Raw genomic sequence first — 18848 nt, forward strand, 5'->3', positions numbered from 1 at the left:
AAAAAGGCTGCCATGATAGTGTGCATCTGTAATCCCAGCACTCTTAAAAGATGGGTGAGAGTCAGACAGGGGAATCACCTAGAAGCTGAAGGCCAGCTTTCTGGAGTACAGTGGAGTCAAGAGAGACCCTGCTCACCAAGGCAGGAGAGCAGTGACTCCCCAAAGCTGTCTTCTTGCCTCCAAATGCAAGGCATGGTACATGTATATCTGTTTTTTCTCTCTCTCCCCTTTCCATGCCTCTTCCCTCTCTCCATCTCTCTTTCCTCTCTTCATCTCTCTCTTTCTCTGTTTCTCTCTCACCCACATATAACATGAACACACAAATACCAGTAAACAAAGAATGAGTGACCCAAAGAGAGAAGACATAATTGAGTCATGAATAACATATCAAGGGGGCAACATGGGAACCCACACAACCAATCTCATCATGATATATACTAGAACCATGAAGCATACTCAAGTCCTGACTCTCTAGCCCCTACTCTGTCCTACCTGACGGCTTCTCTAGAGAAGTCAAGGTTTCACGAAGTGAGGCTGATAAACCAGACTTGATTCAGGGTCAATTATCCTTGTCTGGGTTCAGAGGAACTGCTGAAACCAAACCAGCGACAATCTCCTGGTCAAGTTCTCTGGACTTTTCAGTTAATGTTGGCACTGTGTGACGGATGCTGCAAACAGTTAAGACCCAGGCAGCAGGAACGTTTGCGGTCCCAGGGCTACCCATGTTTCATGGATGACAAGAAGGCATGCATGTACGGCTTATCAGAGTGTGATCAGGATGGGGAAGGTGCTCTCGCCCACAGACTAAGTGTACAGCAGCACCTTCAGGGAGCCCCAGCTAAATGGACCATTCACTGGACGGCACATGATCTTTCAGCACAGTTTCAAGACTTAAGTGGCCCAAGTTTACTTTCCTTATAGTCAAGGAAACCTGGGCTAAATCAAGCATGACTTCAATACCAGCTAATTGGCTTTAAGTTTAGAGCTCAAGAAAGCAAAGGCTGGAGCACTTTTTTCAAGTAGTTACAATTTAGGAGACTATACAGACTACACCTTGCTCAGACGCTCAAGGCCAAAGTCATGCTACATTGCCAGGCTTTCTCTTAAAATTTACAGTAGGGGCTGGCGAGATGGCCCAGAACTCAAGGGGATTTGCTGTTCTTCCAGGGACCAGTTTGATCCCCAAGGTGTAATCACTGCAAAGCTCACCGTCCCTTGGATTCCCCATTGGAGGAATCTGACACCCTCTTCTGGCCAATCTGGGCACTGTGCTCATATGAACCGCCCCCACCCACAATTAAAAATGAAAATATAAAATTTGTTACAAAGAAACAAGAAAGAGAGAGAGAAAGAAAAAAGAAAGGAAGGAAGGAACAATGTAAGGAAGGAAAGATACAATGGCTTTGGCCCTGACTGTTTTCTGAGTTAGGGCTAATCACATCTTCTTCTAAAATTCTTGGAGTTTTGTGGTCTACAATGGTTTATGCTTATTTCACCTACAGGACTTTTGTTCCATTTAAAATGCAAATACAACAGATATAAACAGAAATAAAACAGATCCATTCATTATAGATACATCAAAGGTAGATTCAATAGAAAGAACTTAATAATTTCCCACATTCTTCCTAAAAATAATTTATTATGAGAGAAATACATGGTTCCCTTTCTAAATTAAATGATTTAAAATGTGGGGACAGAGAGATGGCTCAGCAGTTAAGAGCACTTGCTGCTCTTCCAGATGATCAGGGTTCACATCCCAACAGCCACATCAGGAGGCTCACAATCACACGACACTACAACTTCAGGAACCAATGATCACTTTTCTCCTCCGTAGACACCCACATACACATAAAATAGACATAAACCTTTTTGAATATCTTCATGACAAACCAGAAAGTCAGTATCATTTAATATTGGCTTGAGTTGCAAAACCGATGGAGATGCTGATCAATAAAAACTTACCTGATAGCCCCTTGTGGCTTTTCAGAAAGCTCTTGGTCGCCCTCCTTTCCTGCAAAGAGAAAATAGAAAAAGGTTCTGGTGACTTGGAACTGGAAGAGGTGGTGCTATGTGCATTCTTCCCAAAGCCTCTATAAAATCACAGTATAGGGATTAAAAAAAAAAAGTGTTGCACATAACATTGAGGAAGGGGAAGAAAACTGACAAGAAAGAATGTCAAGATGGAAAGCAGATGTCAAATGGCAACCGTGCTGGCAGGTCCTGGGAAGCGGAAACCTAACTGCGCGACCAGGAAAGGCCAACAGACAGCAAGCAGAGCTGGCAAGCGGAGCTGTGCTCCAGAAAGAACTCAGGGCCCAAAGGTGCCAGGTAACTCTGAGTGGAGACGTGGGGGGGGGGGGGCAGCACAGACCTGCATTTTCCACCCTCACCCCAGAGAACCACATGGATTCCCTGCCCAGAATGGGAGCAGGATGCTCACCCTCTGCAGAGACAGTCATGGAGACTCAGGGCTGAACAGCAGCATGGAGGACAGAGAGTGGGAAGAAGTAAAGACTCCTCCTCTGACACAGGAAAAAAACCAAACCAAAACAGACTTTATCCCAGTGAGAGAAACAAAGATAAAAGCTTCAGAAATTCCTGAAGGAACTGAAGGATACTGGGAAAGATCAGGGGGAATAGAAAGACACACCATGACACCAAGAGACAAGCAGAACACACTACAGCTGCCTTGGCATTGGTCCCTGGTGGAGGAGAGGATGCCGAAGGCCTAAAACAGACAGGCAGGCCTACCTTCAAAACAAGCCCACTGTTCCCACAGGCCTCAAATCTAGTTGCAGGTGTTGGCGCAACAGTGATTCCTTGGAGTAGCGTCAGTGGAGGAGAGATTCCATGTTGTCATGCAGCAGTGGGCCTTTCTATTGTTAGCAACTGAGATTAGGGAAGGTCCACAGGTTGGAAAGACTCTTAGGGGCCTGTCGTGGCCCCTGGGGGAGGGAAGACACAGAGGGACAGCGGAAAGCATCAGGGCCAGACTCTGAGGATGGACAGGGGCAGGCAGCAGGAGGGGAGCTCAGGCTGGGACAAGGAGGAGGAGGAGGAGGAGGAGGGCGAGAGCCTGACCCCCTGGAGTCTAGGAACACAGGTCATCAACTAAGAAGGCTCTGGCGCTTGGTGGCTTTGAGCCTGAGGTCAGGAGGGGGTCAAATTCTGAAGTCATGCAGTTGTCACTCATGGGGCGGAGCCTGAGAATTCTGAAGTCCCAGTCCACAGCAGCTTTCTCCAGCAGAGAAACCAACACTGGGGAAGCCCTGGAAGTCCAAAGGCAGGTCCTTTGCTTGTACACATCCTAGTGCTGTTGTCACTTGCTATGCTCCGTGGGAGACACCCTTCGGCTAAAATGTCACCCAGGTCAAGGCCACACCTGTTAAACCTGCTCATTGTTCCAAAGCAGTTCTTCTACCAACTAGGGAGCAAATATTCAGACATACGAGCCTTGGAAGGCCATTCTCATTCAAACCACCGCCCCTATACAATTTTCTCCCCCCCCCCCCCATAATGTCCTTTATCATTCTCCACATTCTCTCTCCTCTCATGAGCTGACTTCCCGCCCCCACCCGCTTTCTCCTTCCCCTCCCTGCATCTCAGCCATCTACTCTCCCCACACCTAACTCATTTCTAATGTCGCAGCACACGCTACAGGAATTTTGTGACTTTGATTTTTGTAGTCATTGGTGCATATTAGTGAAGTGCAATCAATTTTAAGTGTCATAGATTTGCTCAACTCCTTGCTGGGCAAATACTTGACAAAAGCAACTTGAGAAAGGAATGATTTGGTTTGGCTCACAGTTTGAAAACACAGTCTTCTGTGGCAAGGAAGGCAAAAGGAAGAAGCTGGAGACAACAGTTCACATTGCAACCACAGTCACCTAGCAGAAGCAGCTCGTGTTGCATTCACAGTCACCTAGCAGAGGCAGCTCATGCTGCAGCCACAGTCACTAAGCAGAGAGTGGTGAAGGCTGGTACTTAGCTCATGTTCTCCATTTTATTCAGTTCAGCAGTCAGGGGAGTTTTTCCCACTTCAATTAACCTATACTACAAAATCTCTCACAGATAAGCCTAGAGATTTGTCTCTGAGGTAATTGTAGATCCTGTTAAGGTGACAACACACACACAAACACACACACACACACACACACACACACCACAGATACACATAGACATACGTGTATATGCATGCAGATTTGTGCACACATAGACACACACATATAAATACGTCACCACAGTGTATTTCCATGTTTTGTTGGTTGATGTTGCTGGTGCAGGGGTTTATCTTCTCCTGGTTGAGCATCACTGGGGATTCAGCTCCCAAGAGTATGTTGCTAAGAAAGATTACATGCCCGCATCCCAAATCCAGAAGCATTAACTAACCAACCATGTGAGGCAGACATGTGGGAAACTAGAAATGGTAACATGACTCCTACAAAAGTCCTTACCTCCTTGGTTCCTGCTGAAGTAAGGAAGATTTCGGGCGGAGATTTCAAAGATTTTACCTAAAAATGATCAGTGACCTGAGAGAGGGTGCAAACAAGTGCGTGAGTTCAATCCAGACACAGAGAAGAAAGTCAGCAACAGAGAAGACAGTGTCAGAAATCTGAATAAGAAACAAGCCATATGGTTGAAGAAAAAGTCAGTAACATGGAAGAAAACTTCATGTTTTCTTGAGATTAAATTGAGATTTTTAAAAAGAGAGTTTGAAGGTAGAAAAAAAATCAATGAATCAACATCATTTCTATGGAAAACATCAATAGACTCAATCAAGCAGAATAAAGAATGTCAAGACAGGTTGATGAAATGCTGTACTAATAAGAAAAGTATCAAATGGGATGTGATGGAATAACCATGACATCCACTGATACAGTCAGAGACAAAACCAGGCCAACAAGATGCTCAGTAGGTAAGGGTGCTTCCCGCTCAAGCCTGGAGTCCTAGGCTTGATAGATGGGCAGAACCCACATAAAGGTGGATGGAGAGAACCAACTCCATGAAGTTGTGCTTTAACCTCCACATGCATTCAGCTGTCTGTGAGTGTTGACACTGCACGCCCCACAATAACAATAAATGAAACTGAATCCAAAGACTAAGAATACAAAGAATAGAAAGATACATAGAGAATTGTCAAAGAAATGATAACAGGAAATTTCCCAAAACCAGAGAAAGAAAAACACATTTGAACACAAGCAGCATTTAGAATCCAAAATAGACATGACCAGAGAAGAACTGCACAATATTAGAGTCCAGATGTCAAAAATACAAAACAAAGACACAACATCAATAGCTGTAAGAGGGTGATACTACAGAGGCCAAATATCAGATCTCTCCGTGACACATTTGAATCCTTAAAAATAATTACCAACTGTCTTAGTTAGGGTTTCTATTGCTCTGAAGAGATACCATGACCATGGCAACTCTTTTAAAGGAAACCATTTATTGGTGGCTTACAGTTTCAGAAGTTCAGTCCATTATTCTTATGCTGTGACATAGTGGTGTGTAGGCAGACATGAGACTTTTACATCTTGACTTAGAGGCAACAGGAAGTGGTCTCCCTCATTGGGTGTGGCTTGGGCATAGGGAACCTCAAAGCCCATCCCCACAGTGACAATCTTCCTCCGACAAGGCCACACCTCCTGTTAGTGCCACTCCCTTTGGGGGGCCAGTTTTCTTTAAACCACCACACCAACCAAGACCGCTAAATCCATCAGTGCTATTAAAAAAAATCAGACATTTCAAGACAAATCCAAATAAAGCAGTTTTGTGGTCACTAAGTCAGCATTGCTAAAAGCACTAAAAGGAATTTTATAGAGAGAGGATTGAGCGAGACAATCTTCATTATGAGAGGATGGCATAGAATAGATTTCAGGGGGGGAATAATGGAACAAAGGAAAGCTGGGGGGAATCCATCAATCTCACACAGTAAGGCAGCAAACCCTTGGTACTAATAGAGGAAAACATAAAGAAAACAATAATCCAACCAACCAGAAAAACAATCAGGAAATTACAGAAATTAGTAAATCTTTCTATATAATAACACAAAATGTAAATGGCTTCAGCTCACCAATAAAGACACATAGACTGACTGGATTCAAAAGCTAAATGCAAACTTCTGTTGTCTCTGAGATACGCACCTCACTGGAAGACACCCACAGGCTGAAAATCAGAGGTCAGAAAGAAATCCAGCAAGTGCACAGAAACTAAAATCCTCTTGCATGGCAGTCTGATGGCTGATAAAGTGACTTCAGGTTGAAATGTGTCAGAGAGATAGAGACTGGCAGTAAGCACTACTAAAGGAGACAACCCGTCAAGAATATATAACAATTGTAAATACTTAAGTACTAAACCACGTGATGCATAGTTTTATAAGATAAACACCAATGGATGCAAAACACAGATGGGTGCTGATGCAGTAATAGTGGCAGATTTAAATATTCCACTCTTCTCTCTAGATTCATTCCAACTTAAAATCAACAAGTGAAACCCCAGAGTTACTCTATACTATAGGTCAAACAGACTAACAGTTACAGACTATTTTATCCAAAGGAAACAATATTCTTCTTTTGTCAGTAGCCTATTGAACTTTCTGTAAGTATGGAGATCATATTCTAGGTTGGAAAAATCAAGTTTCACCAAATACGAAGTAGTCAAAATAATCTCATATATTATTAAATTATAGTAGAGTAAAATCAGAAATCAATAGCAAGAAAACTGAAGAAACGACACAACTAAATGGAGACTGAACAGTGGATTCTCTAAAGGACTGGTGAGTCATTGAGGAAACAAAACAAATCCTAACCCAAAAGCGTCAGGTGGCGAGAAAGAGTGAAGATCATGAAAGAAATTAATGAAAAAAGAATAATGCATAGATTCAATCAAAGAGTTGGTTCTTTGAAAAATAAATATAAGATTGATGGATCCCTAATCAAATAACCAAAATAAAGAGAACATCCAAATTAATGGAATGAGAGATGTAAAAAAGGAGGTTAAGACAAATTCCACTGAAAAAGCAGAGACTCATTAGGGAGTGCTTTGGAAACTTATACTTCCAAAAATCTGGGATATCTCGAAGAAACATAAATTCTTGATACATATGACCCACCAAAGTTAAGTCAAGAAGATTTAAACCACTTAAACGGATGTACAACAATCAGTGAACTAGGTAGTAATTAAAATAAAAACAGTGCAAAACACAGGAATCCTTATTCATTCATCACCAGTAAAAATATGATGGGATAATGCTCTTGTATATTGTAAAGATTTGTCACTCATAATAGTTTAATAAAATGCTGATTGGCCAGTAGCCAGGAAGGAAGTATAGGTGGGGCTACTAGACTAAGAGAGTTCTGGGAAGAGAAAAGATAGTCAGCCACCAGCCAGATGTAGAGGAGGCAAGATGAGAATGCATCACTTAGAAAAAGTACCAAGCCACGTGGTTAACCATAGACAAGAATTATGGGTTAACTTAAGTTGTAAGAGCTAGTTAATAATAAGCCTGAGCTAATAGGCCAAACAGTTTATAATTAAGATAAACATCTGTGTGTTTCTTTGGGATGGAATGGTTGCAAGACTGGGTGGGACAGAAACTTCCATCGACAGGAATATAAACTTACATAACCATTATAGAAATTAGTATGGAGACTCACCAAAAAACTGAGTACATTTCTCAAAGCTCCCAGTCAACGTACCACAGAATTATTGGCATAATTACACATATAGCTGCATTATTCATAATAGTCAAGAAATGGGCCCATTGAGATGTGCTCATCAGCAGATGAACAAAGAAAATGTGGTCTACATATACAATGGATTTTTATGCAGTTATAAAGGACAATGAGTACAACTGAAAAATCATTGTGTCAAGTGAAACAGGCCACACTTAGAGGGCAGATCATGAGATGCAGAAGAAAAGCTCTATGAGGAGGTGGGAAATAGGGCAATGTAATATGTATAAAGGAAAGGTAGGAGATAGGGGAGAGTAGTGGGAGAGAACAGTTGAAAAAAGTTAAGAATGCTTATGTATGAGGACACCTTGATGAAACCAAACACATTATTTTGTACACTAACCTGAGAAATTAACAACAGGAACAAAATAAGGGAAGACTATTGATCAACATCTAGGAGCTATTTCATAGCTTGACCAGGAAATTTCACACAAAAGAATAGATAGGAATTTATAGAAGCAAGGGAAAGAAAATCAGGCCTTTCTGGAAAAGAAAAGAAAGATAACCACCATGTCTGAATTGTGGGGAATATTTACAAAGCATTTTTAAAGTAATTTAAAAGCATTTACAAAGTAATTACAAAGTATTAACAAATTCAAAAAATTACATATGAATATAATGAAAACTATGAGGTGGAAGAAGAGTAGATATGAATAGCAATGTAAGAGGCCAGTCTTTTTTGTTGCATAAGATAAAGTCTATAAATAACAACTAATAACTAAAATCTCAGGTAACTAGCAGGGAAGCTGATCTGGAATGTGGTAGTCTATGCAGGAAGAAACAGCTAAGAGCGCTGAACGTTGCTGCCTCCAGGGGGCAGCACCCAAAGATGACCGGTTCAGGCTTCTAAGATCTTGAAATGCTATATGCAAAACTAAGTTCTACTTTTTGTCTTTCAAAGCTATGAACACGTTTCTTTGATAAAAATATAAACCTAACATTTCAGTTAAAACTAACAATTTAGACACTTCGCTACGAAGTCCCTGGCCTATTGTGAGCCGCTCATACACAGTGAGGCGATGCACCCCAGGTCTGGTTCAACTCCCCTCCTGCATCTCCGCCCTAAGGGACTGGATGTGTGAGAGAACACTGCAGTCGCTGGGTCTCAGGGATGCTTCTGAAGTTTCTGTTAAGTGAGAAGTGAGCAGTGTGGTCCGACTAAATTTCCTTTTCCCCGGTGTCTTGAAAATCCGTTTTCCAGAGGAAGGAGATTTTTCACTCCCACCCCCACCCCGCATGCCTCCCCATGCATGTAGTTTAAAAATAAAATGGAGACTCGCAATTCTATGAGACTTCATCAGCTTTCTGTGTAGAGAGAAAATGGTCTTAAAAGTTACTCGATGTTATAAAAAATTAGAAACTCGGCTTAAACTGGAGCTTAAAGTGGAGAATCAAATGCTTACATCTTTATAGCTAGAAACCTAACAGAATTATCTGAATACATATTTCTTGAGGAGGAAGTGACAGGAAGCTTGCCCACTCTGTGTTAGACAGGGTACTTCTCTGTGAACTTCTGTGAAAAACTCTATTTAATAGAAATTCATTTCAAAACCAAATTTTGAAAAGGTGTATGATGTAAAAAAGTATTATCATCCTCCCGACTTCTGTAATTCCCTTTATTCAGATATTAATTCATCTGCCAGTTGTGCATGGTAATTTGTTGACTCATCTGCCAGTTTATTATAATATAGTTTATTAAAACTAGCATCTGAAATTTAAAACAATCTTCCGTTATCAAAAGTTACATGAAGACACCTGGCTAACAAAAACAATCATTATACCAGAATTAGTTACCTTTTACTCAGAATTTCTATTTTTATACTCAAGATTTTACTTCAACCAAAAAAATTTAAAATTATATAAATCCTATGTTTCAAATGTCAAAGCAAGCATGGTCCTCAGAAGATAAACATTATTTGACTGTATTAAGCAGCCAGAAAGCAAAGGACAAGGACAGCTTGAGAAATAACAAAGGACACAGAGCCAATACGAACTCCCTTCCATGACAAGCTAGAAGGTCACAGTAATCAGTCTGGATGGCGAACAGCTGCTACACATTGGCTCCTTCCAGACCTTTCTTTCTTCAAATTTTCATAACTAGCAAGTGCCTGAGTGGCTTCTTGTCCAGTTCCCACCATAACCAGGCAACTGATCTCTTAGATAACATTGAAAATGGCCATTTAACTCCACTAAATCAATACTGGTGGTTATAAATTAACACCATTTTGACGAAGAGCTTACTACCTGACCAACTGACTTTGTTTGTTCTTTTAAGCAACTGGAGTTATAGAACTGTTTAAGGACTTGCGTGGTTCTGTCTGTCATGAAGGATGCAGCTACAGCATCCTTTGCCTCTACAGAAGGCCAGTTAGCAGTCCTGTCAGCTGCCTCTTAATTCATAGCCCGAACTAGCTCACTGCAAGCTAACGGGACCACTAGGAACAGTTCGATCAGGATGGTACTAGGCAGCCTAGGGTGTGTGAGCACTCTAGATAAGGGAGCCAAGTCACAAGAATGGAAGCCTATTATAAGAACACGAAAGCTTGAACTTAGAGCTTGGATCGCCGTGTAGGTTGGGCAAACACTGACGTTATTTGGGGAGAACTTGAGGAATGAGTGGCATTTGCATGTCTACATATTATGTGCAAGGCTGGGGCTTAGGATAAACTAATTGATGACACTGACTATTGAGGAAAACATCTCCAATGCAGTCAAGATATATTCTGGTAGAAAGTGGGGCCAAGCCTGCAAACACTGGACTTGAGTGGCTACTGTCTGGAAGACCTAGGACAGGTTGACTGGCGTGTAAATGTCAGGACCACAGTTTTCTGGAGCCACACAGACAAAATCTTTCCTTTGTAGGACAGCTCTTCAGACGTCTGCAAAGCACCTTCCAGCCACCTTTGATCTTGCATGAGCAAAGTAGTTTCTTCAGCCGTAGGAAAGGTGATGTTCCGAGTGGAGCAAGCAGGTATTTCAGACGAGGGCCCACCAGACGGTAGGGTAAAGCCATGTAACACGTGTTTGGTAGATGCACATTTCCTACTGCTGGTTTACATTAAGTAAAGAGTTCCCCTGGGAACCTATTCATTGTACTGAATTTGGCTATCACATTGGCCTTCCATTTTACACATGCAAATTCTTACAATTTGACCCTAAACAAGCATTCACCCATTAAACTTGAAGCATGAGAGACTGGGAAGTTTTGTGTGGATTCTTTGGTGCTCTGTGGCCTTCAACTAATCCATTTTTGAATGTCTCCCCAAGGATGAGGTGGTGAAGACAAGATGATTAAAAGCCCTTTCAAGTATTAAGTAAACTGGGAAGTAAAATCTAATTCTAAATTTGTAGGAAGTTATTTTTTTCATTCGCTCGTTCTACAAATTTTTATTCAATCCCTCTGTCTGCTACTATACTGGGCACTGGGGACATAGCTCTCATCTAAAGCTAAAGAAAGAGATGATCAAATGAGTTGCCTCGTGGTTTTCATGTATTGACTCAAATTCATATTGTCTAAGATGTGACAATAATTCTTCCTATACATTTCCTGGATTCTGTATTAATATTTTAAATGTATAATATAAAAGTGAGGATTTTTCTAATCTTGCAGAGATCCTTTTGCAAGTGTTTACAAGAAGTTGCTTCCTGCTGGGTGTAGTTTTCACACAAGTCCATGTAGACATACTTCTGTCTAATACAGCGCTGAGGAAGCTTCCCACCACTTTCTTCTCCTGGTGTGCAGAAGCAGTTGCTGTCTCCAAATCAGCATGCTCTTCCCCCATAGACCTCTGAAAGTCATTCCTGTCGTGGGGTCCCAGAACAGTCAAGATGGCGAGCTAGCCGAGGCACATCAGCTGGCTTTGATTTCTGCACATTTCACTATCACGCGCATATAAAATGGTGACAACTGCTAAGGACTGCTGTTTGGTTCATTCCTGGTTTTCTGGGTGTTTGCTGGTTTGGCTGGCTTTTCTGAACGGTGTGATGGTAAAGTTGTGATGATAAACCTGTAAGGATGAAGTCTAACAGGGAGAACAAAAGGAGACTGACTTCAGGGATAGTCAATTTCAGTTGTCAGCTTGATGAGATTTAGAACCACCCAGGCGATGGGCCTCTGCACATGCCTGGGAGGGTTCATTTTGACTAGAGTAACTAAAGTGGAAAGATTAAGTTACTATGGTTAGCACTATTTCCCGAGTTTGTGCTGTGGGATAATGCTCTTGTACCCTGTAAAGATTTGTCACTTGTATTGGTTTAATGAAATGCTGACTGACCAATAGCCAGGCAGGAAGTATAGGTGGGATGACCAGACTAGGAGAATTCTGGGAGGAGGAAAGGCTCAGTCTGCAGTCACCACCCAGACACAGAGGAAGCAAGATGAAAAAGCTGCACTGAGAAAAGGTCACGTGGCTAAACATCAATAAGAATTATGGGTTAATTTAAGTTTTAAGAGCTACCTAATAATAAGCTTGAGCTAAACAGGTCAAACTGTTTATAATTAATGTAAACCTCTGTGTATTTCTTTGGGAATGAATGACTGTGGGACCTAGTGAGGCAGGAACTTCCACCTACAGACTTGTGTCCTGTAGTATAAACCTGAGAAAGCTGGCTGAGCACTGGCATTCATGGCTCTCTGTCCCTTGACTGTGTATATTGGGGGCCTTGAGTACCAGCCTCAGTACCCCCTCAGGGCTCAGAATTGGATGTCTATGGCAGGTGAAAATCTGAGGGTGAAAAATAACTCAAGTATATTACCTTTGCATCTTCTTTATTTTTCATGTAGTAAAAATGAAGGGGGCGTGGAGGAGAGGAAGAATAAGAAGAAGAGTAAGGGGAAGAATAAGGAGAAGAAATGAGAGTAAGGGGAATAAGTAGAAGTAGTGAAAAGAAGAAGAAGAGTAAGGGCTGATCTCCACCAGGTTTCTAGGTTTTATAGACATAGTTGGAAAATTCCATAGGTAAGGGCAATGATAATATGCATATCAAAATCACTAAAAGGGGCAGGTAGAACCTGACAAAGCTGTACTCTGGAACAGGTGGCCCAACCCAGGAAAGAACCAGGATTCAAGGAGAAGTACCTGACATCCCAAACCACTAGACAAAGTTACTATGAGGGAGGAGGGTCATTTGTCTATGTATTACTTTCATTGGTTAATAAAGAAACTGCCTTGGCTTTTGATAGGACAGCAGCTTAGATAGGCGGAATAGGCAGAACAGAATTCTGGGAGGAAGAAGGCAGTGAGCCAGACGCCATGCCTCTCCTCTTCAGGCAGATGCCATAGCTCTCCTCTCCAAGATGGACACAGGTCAAGATCCTTGCTGGTAAGCCACCACCTCATGGTGCTACACAGATTACTAAATATGGGTTAATCAAGATGTGAGAGTTAATCAGTAAGAGGCTAGAGCTAATGGGCCAGGCAGTGTTTAAAAGAATACAATTCATGTGTAATTATTTTGGGTAAAGCTAGCCGTGCAGAGCTGGGCGGGAATGCAGCCCACCGCTCCTCATACTGCATTACTAAACATCCCTGAATCCTGGATTCACACATTCTTGTCATCTAATCTCCTTGGTGATAACCAGCTTTGAGGATGCCCGGATTTGTTTGCTAGCAAAGGTGGGGCATGCTGCCTTCCTGCTCAGTGCCTACATTCTATAGACATTTCTATGTGGTCTGTTAGCTGGTAATTTTGTGAGATAGACTCAATGTAAATTTGACTCCTAGAACAAAGAGTGAATGTCATTGCTCCAAAGCCTCATGATGTGGGGGAATGGAGCAAGGTCCTTCCATGGCCCAATCAGAGATTACACTGCTGAGGTGTTCTGGGAATGAATCCCGTTTTGAAAGGAAGAATCATAGCTTCGCAAGGTTTCCACAGTTATGACAGTGACTTTTCCAAAAGACAAGTGTTCCCACAGCTCTGCAAAATGGGTTATTCCATGTGGACGTGGACGTATACACTTCCCGTGGATCTGCCTATTGGTCTGTCGGCTGTGCAGTCCCTGTAGAGTCTTGTGGGCTCCAATGTGTGTATCCTAGTAACCTCACACTGTGAGCCAAAACAAACCCTTCCTTACTTAAAGTCAGAGTGTTTTATGACAGCAATAGAGAAATAAATAATACGTCAGTTTGGTACTGATAAGTGTGGCCTGTACTGTGGGAAACCTGAGCACATTGTTCTTAGGCCTTTAGAACTGGCTTGAGGGAAGGATGTGGAAGACTTTGGAGGTTGGACCAGGAAAGTTCTTAAATGCGGCAAGCAGAGCTTACATGAGCTATTCTGATGGGAACCTAAGAGACAAGAATGACCAGAGACACATGGGCAGTGCAGGCCCAGTCAGGGAACAAGATCTCCATCAGGAAGTGGGATGGGCCATTCCTGTGATATTTTGGCCAAGAGCCTGTGTCCTGAGAACTTGAGTGAAGTTGAATTTACAGTTGATGGACTAATTTGTTTGGCGGGGAAAACTTCAAGACAGGAGAGCGTTTAGGCTGGCACTGAGAAAAAACAGCTGTAATTGTTTCAGATACGAGTGCACCAGAGGAGCTTGGCTTTCATTGGGTTTGTGGGCAAGGTGTCCTCAGGGTAAAACCTCACCCAATAGAGACTGTACCTTATGAAAAACCGAATTCATCTGAAGGAAGAAAACCTAAACTGCAGGGGTTCTCTGCTCCTCGAAAACTACTGATTAGAGAAGTATTTCCCCAGGGTCGTAGGAACTTCCCAGTATCACCTGCGTGGCACTAGTTTTCCAAGCATGAGAGAGGCATGAAGTCCTGCTCTGTAGTTCTAGGCAGTGTAAAAGGCAAGGGTGTGACAGGGTTAGAGTCCCTGCAAGGAGGCCCTAAAGTGGGCACTAAATGTAGAGCCTAAATTACAAGAGATGTCAGGATGTTGGGGATATTACAATGGTGGAATGTGTACAAAGGCAAGCTAGAGGCATAGACTGGAGCTGGTATGAGAAATTCTATATATGCTATCTGCTACAGCCCTGGAGAAGTATGGAAATATGAACCTTTTGAAGCCCAGATGATCTAACCATGAGCTCTAGATGCCAGTTATGGAGCTGCCAGATTTGGTGTTTTTCCACATTTGGGTCTTGCTTTGATATTATCATTCATTGCTTTGACCCTATTCTTCCTTTTTGGAATATGAATATTTATTCTGTACCACTGTATATTAGAAGTATTAAACTTGTTTGTATTTTATAGTAGTTAACAACGAAGTGATTCGCCTCGAGTCTCGAATGAGGAAAGAACTTTGGATGCTTTCATTGGTGGAACTGTTAGTGACTGTGGGGACATTTGAAGTTGGGTTCTATTTTGCATTATGGGATGAACATGAGAGTTTAGGGACAGAAGGTGGAAGGTATTAGCTGAAAGTGATGTAATTGGCTGTCACATTGACAAGGGCTGGAGCTGCAATGGTTAATTTCTATTGTCTTGATGAAATCACCTAGGAGATGCACCTCTGGGCATACCTGTGTGCAAGTCTCTTGACCAGTTTGATTGAGATGGGTGAAACCATCTACGGTGGGTGGCACCATTTCCTGGGGTTGGGTTCTAGACTGCATCAATAGGAGAAAGCTGACTGAGTACCAGCATGCATTGCTCTCTGCCTCTTGACTCTATGTACAATGTGACCAACTGCTTTATGCTTCTCTTCCTGTGATTTCCCCACCACAATGGACTAGGACTGCTATCTATAAACCAAAATAAGACTTTTCTTCCTTCAGTTGCATTTGCAAAAAAAAAATTAAGTAACATAAACAGGGAAAGTAAACAGTGCTTGCTTTTATTTGAGTCAAGGTCTTGCTGCATAGCTAAGTCTAACCTGAACTCATCATCTCTGCTTCTGAGTACAGGAATGGCAGGTGTGTGCCACCATATTTAGCTTTGATTTTAGGTTTGTCCCATAGCAGGACAACAATCAAAATCCATGCATAAAGTGATTCATTGTAGAAAAATTTTTAAACCACGTTTTAAAAAAATGCTGTTCACCAGCATAAGGGCACAATTTCACGACACAAAATATTTTTTGTAATGAGGGTATAGTAGGTTTCTGTGAAAGGTTAAATGATATATACTCTTCATTCATCTTCCAGATATTTCCTGAGAGTCAGACTATTCTAGAGAATGTTTCTGTGGATGGTACGGATACCGCTAGGTGCAGAAGAGATGCCAGTGTGAAGCAGTGCTATTCCTCTATGCATCCATCAACTTCAAAGGGGCCAGCAAAAGCTGGAAAAACTCTGAAAAAAAACCAAGCATGTGCCTGGAGGTATTGGTGAGGCCTTCTGATTAATACTGCTTAATTTGTATCAGATCCAAAAGCCTGTGGAGGAGGAAGAATTGAACTTGATCACCATGGTACAAGCTTTCACAAGCCTTTCCGAATGAACTGCGAAGGGTGGAGTCGTAGAAGGAAAGCAGGGGTGGGGTCGATAAAAACAGGAGAGGGGAGTATGCAAAGTGATGGAAGTCTGCAGGCTGGAGAGGCAAGCATACTGGTGTGCAAGGTTGCTGAACGCTTCTAGGAGGGCCAGGGCAGGTAAGAAGGAACTCCGTCTCATTGCTTGCCTGTGGGAAAACCCTCTGGGCTCCGCTGACTGGAAAGACAACATGGGAACAATGGAGGTGGAAGGAGCCAGCACAGAGTGGAGGATGCTGGCAGGAATCCAAGGATATCAAGAATTAAGCAGGAGACTGGAGTGTTTCCAGTGTCGTTCCCACAGGACCATTGCAAAGAATATCTGGGAAGAAAATGCCCAGGAAGAAAATGTTGAATATTTTCTTAAACAAGAGGCAAGGAGGCAAAGGTCAGCAATATCTGGGGTCTGGGAAACGTTCATTACAGATGTGAGAATAAAAGTCAGATGCCATATGATAATGGGTGGATATTTAATTGATAGTGCCCATCTCTATCATTTACATGACCATAACATGTAAATACATTGAGATTGAAATCTTTAATGATATTTTAAAAAGAAGTATACTGTGCTAGCAAGATGGCTCAGCAGGTAAAAAAAAAATAAAATCCCTTGATACACAGGCTTGATGACGAGTTTAATAATGGGGATCCGTGGTGGGAGGAGAGAACTAACCCCTTCAAGTGTTCTTCTCCTTTCCACACACGCGCTGTGTCTACCCACCCATCCAAACCACACACTAATAAAAAACAAAAAATTTAAAAATGTAAAAGGTTCACTCCGGTTGGTCTGACAAATAGCTATAGGAGAGAAAATGCAATGCCATTTCCTTACTGAAAATGGATACAGAAAATATTAAACTATCCCTTACATGTCAGCGATTTATTCAATCACTTATTTGCTTTAAATAGTTCATGTACAGGTGCTAACTGCCAAGGAAAACCAGGCAAGTAGTTCTTACCTGGTGGTGCTGGCTTGAAAAGTTTCTGAACTACTACTCTGTACATAGCCTCATCTTTAACCAACATCTTGGCTGCTTCCAAATTCACTGGGTTTTCTAGGACAGGTTTAGAAAGTAGCCTCTAAAAGAAAGCACATACAACAAACAAGTTCAAAACAAACTTTTCTTGGAATAACAAGACAAGTCAATGCATGTAAACCCAACAAGCATTCAGTGAGTGTAACTGGATGTTTCTCTCCTGCCTGCCAGTTCCTCAATAACCACGCAGAGGCTTAATATTAATTACAAACGGTTTGGCCTATTAGCTCAGGCTTATTATTAACTAGCTCTTATAGCTTAAATGAATCCATTTCTATTATTCTAGATTTTACCATGAGGCTCGTGGCTTGTTACCTCACATCGTGCTTTCCCGGGGACTGCTGGTGTCTAGACATTCTAGGAGACAGGTTTGTAGAGATGACAGAAGATACAGAACATGCCCAGGAAACTCACTTTATCTTGGTTTTATTGTGTGTATTCATCAAACACTGGGGTCAAAGCAAAAGCTTTTATCTTTTATAACATCCATTCTATCATATAAATTTAAATTGGATTTTTATATAAAGTAAGATAAACATTGGAAAACAATAAAAAAGTCTCCCATTACATACTAATAGGAGACTACATTAGATCATGTCTAAACACACAGGTACAAAGATTGCACACATGTTGCTATCCCTTTTGGTCTTTAAATGATTAATTTAGCACCTACAGTAGTTTTCTGTGATTTTTTTTTTGACTACCATAAATTAGCATCTTAAAAGGAACAGTCTTATAATCTGCAGTTTTAGGTGGAAAACTCAGAATGTAGGACTATTTTCTAGCTTTAACAAGGCCAGAGGCCAAATATCAGCAGGCTGGGCTCTTGTCAGAAGAATCTGGATGAAGCACTTTCCATGTTCTTACAAGCATGAGGTTGGCTGAATTCAGTTCCTTTCAGCTGTAGAATTGAGGGTCTCATTATTGTTCAGACTGTTAGCTGGGGGACACCTTCTGCTCCTACAGTCATCTCTTCCATCCTTGTCTTTGATGTTTAGCGTCTCAGAGCCAGCTATGGTGCAAGAGAACCTCCCCGAGCTTGGCATCTGACCTCTCCTTTGGCCACACCCTTCTTCAGCTATCCTCCCTCTTCTGCCTTCTGGTGTTAGGAGGAGACCACGAGCACCTTGCAAAGTATAGACTAACCTTTTTGTCTTAAGGTGAGTTGACTGATAACCAAAATTCCGTATGTATTTCATTCATAGTAGTATGTAGGTTAGTGTCTTGAGGGAATCTTTTTATAATTCTGCATATCACAGAATCCATATACTTCGGCCAAAACAAATGACCAGTGGTTACCAAAATTGTTGTGCTAAAGCATGATTTGCTTATTAGTCACTTCAAAAAATTGTTTCACCCTAAACTAAAAATATTTGTTTATGAATTCAATATTTTGGACATTGCATGTTATAATATGCAGGCTAATAAAATACGGTTAGCAGAATTACTGCATGTCTTACTATTTGTGCTGGTTTGGTTTTGTTTTTCAACTTGACACAAACTGGGGTCATCTGGGAAGAGTGAACCTTAATTGAAGCATTGCCTCCATTTGCTTGACCAGTCAACAAGCCTGTGGTGCATTTTCTGCATTAATGATTGATGTAGGAGGACCCAGCCTACTGTAGGCGGTGCCACCTCCAGGCCGGTG

At 41.8% G+C, this 18848-nt stretch overlaps 1 protein-coding gene across 1 annotated transcript in view; it reads right to left on the reverse strand.

Annotated features, from left to right (window-relative positions):
• Positions 1 to 559: 559 nt before the first annotated feature.
• Ube2u (ubiquitin conjugating enzyme E2 U) overlaps positions 560 to 18848 on the reverse strand; it is a 28417-nt gene continuing 10128 nt past the window's right edge. The window contains exons 5-7 of the mRNA XM_041651150.1: positions 17123 to 17243; positions 1963 to 2011; positions 560 to 668 (exon numbers count right to left, since the gene is read on the reverse strand). Of these exons, the coding sequence (XP_041507084.1) occupies positions 560 to 668; positions 1963 to 2011; positions 17123 to 17243 (279 nt within the window). The remainder of the gene's footprint in view (positions 669 to 1962; positions 2012 to 17122; positions 17244 to 18848) is intronic.

Source organism: Microtus oregoni, unplaced genomic scaffold, assembly GCF_018167655.1.
Source record: "Microtus oregoni isolate MIOR12 unplaced genomic scaffold, Mior012 000005F_ref0000423, whole genome shotgun sequence".
NCBI classification, from domain to species: Eukaryota; Metazoa; Chordata; class Mammalia; order Rodentia; family Cricetidae; genus Microtus; species Microtus oregoni.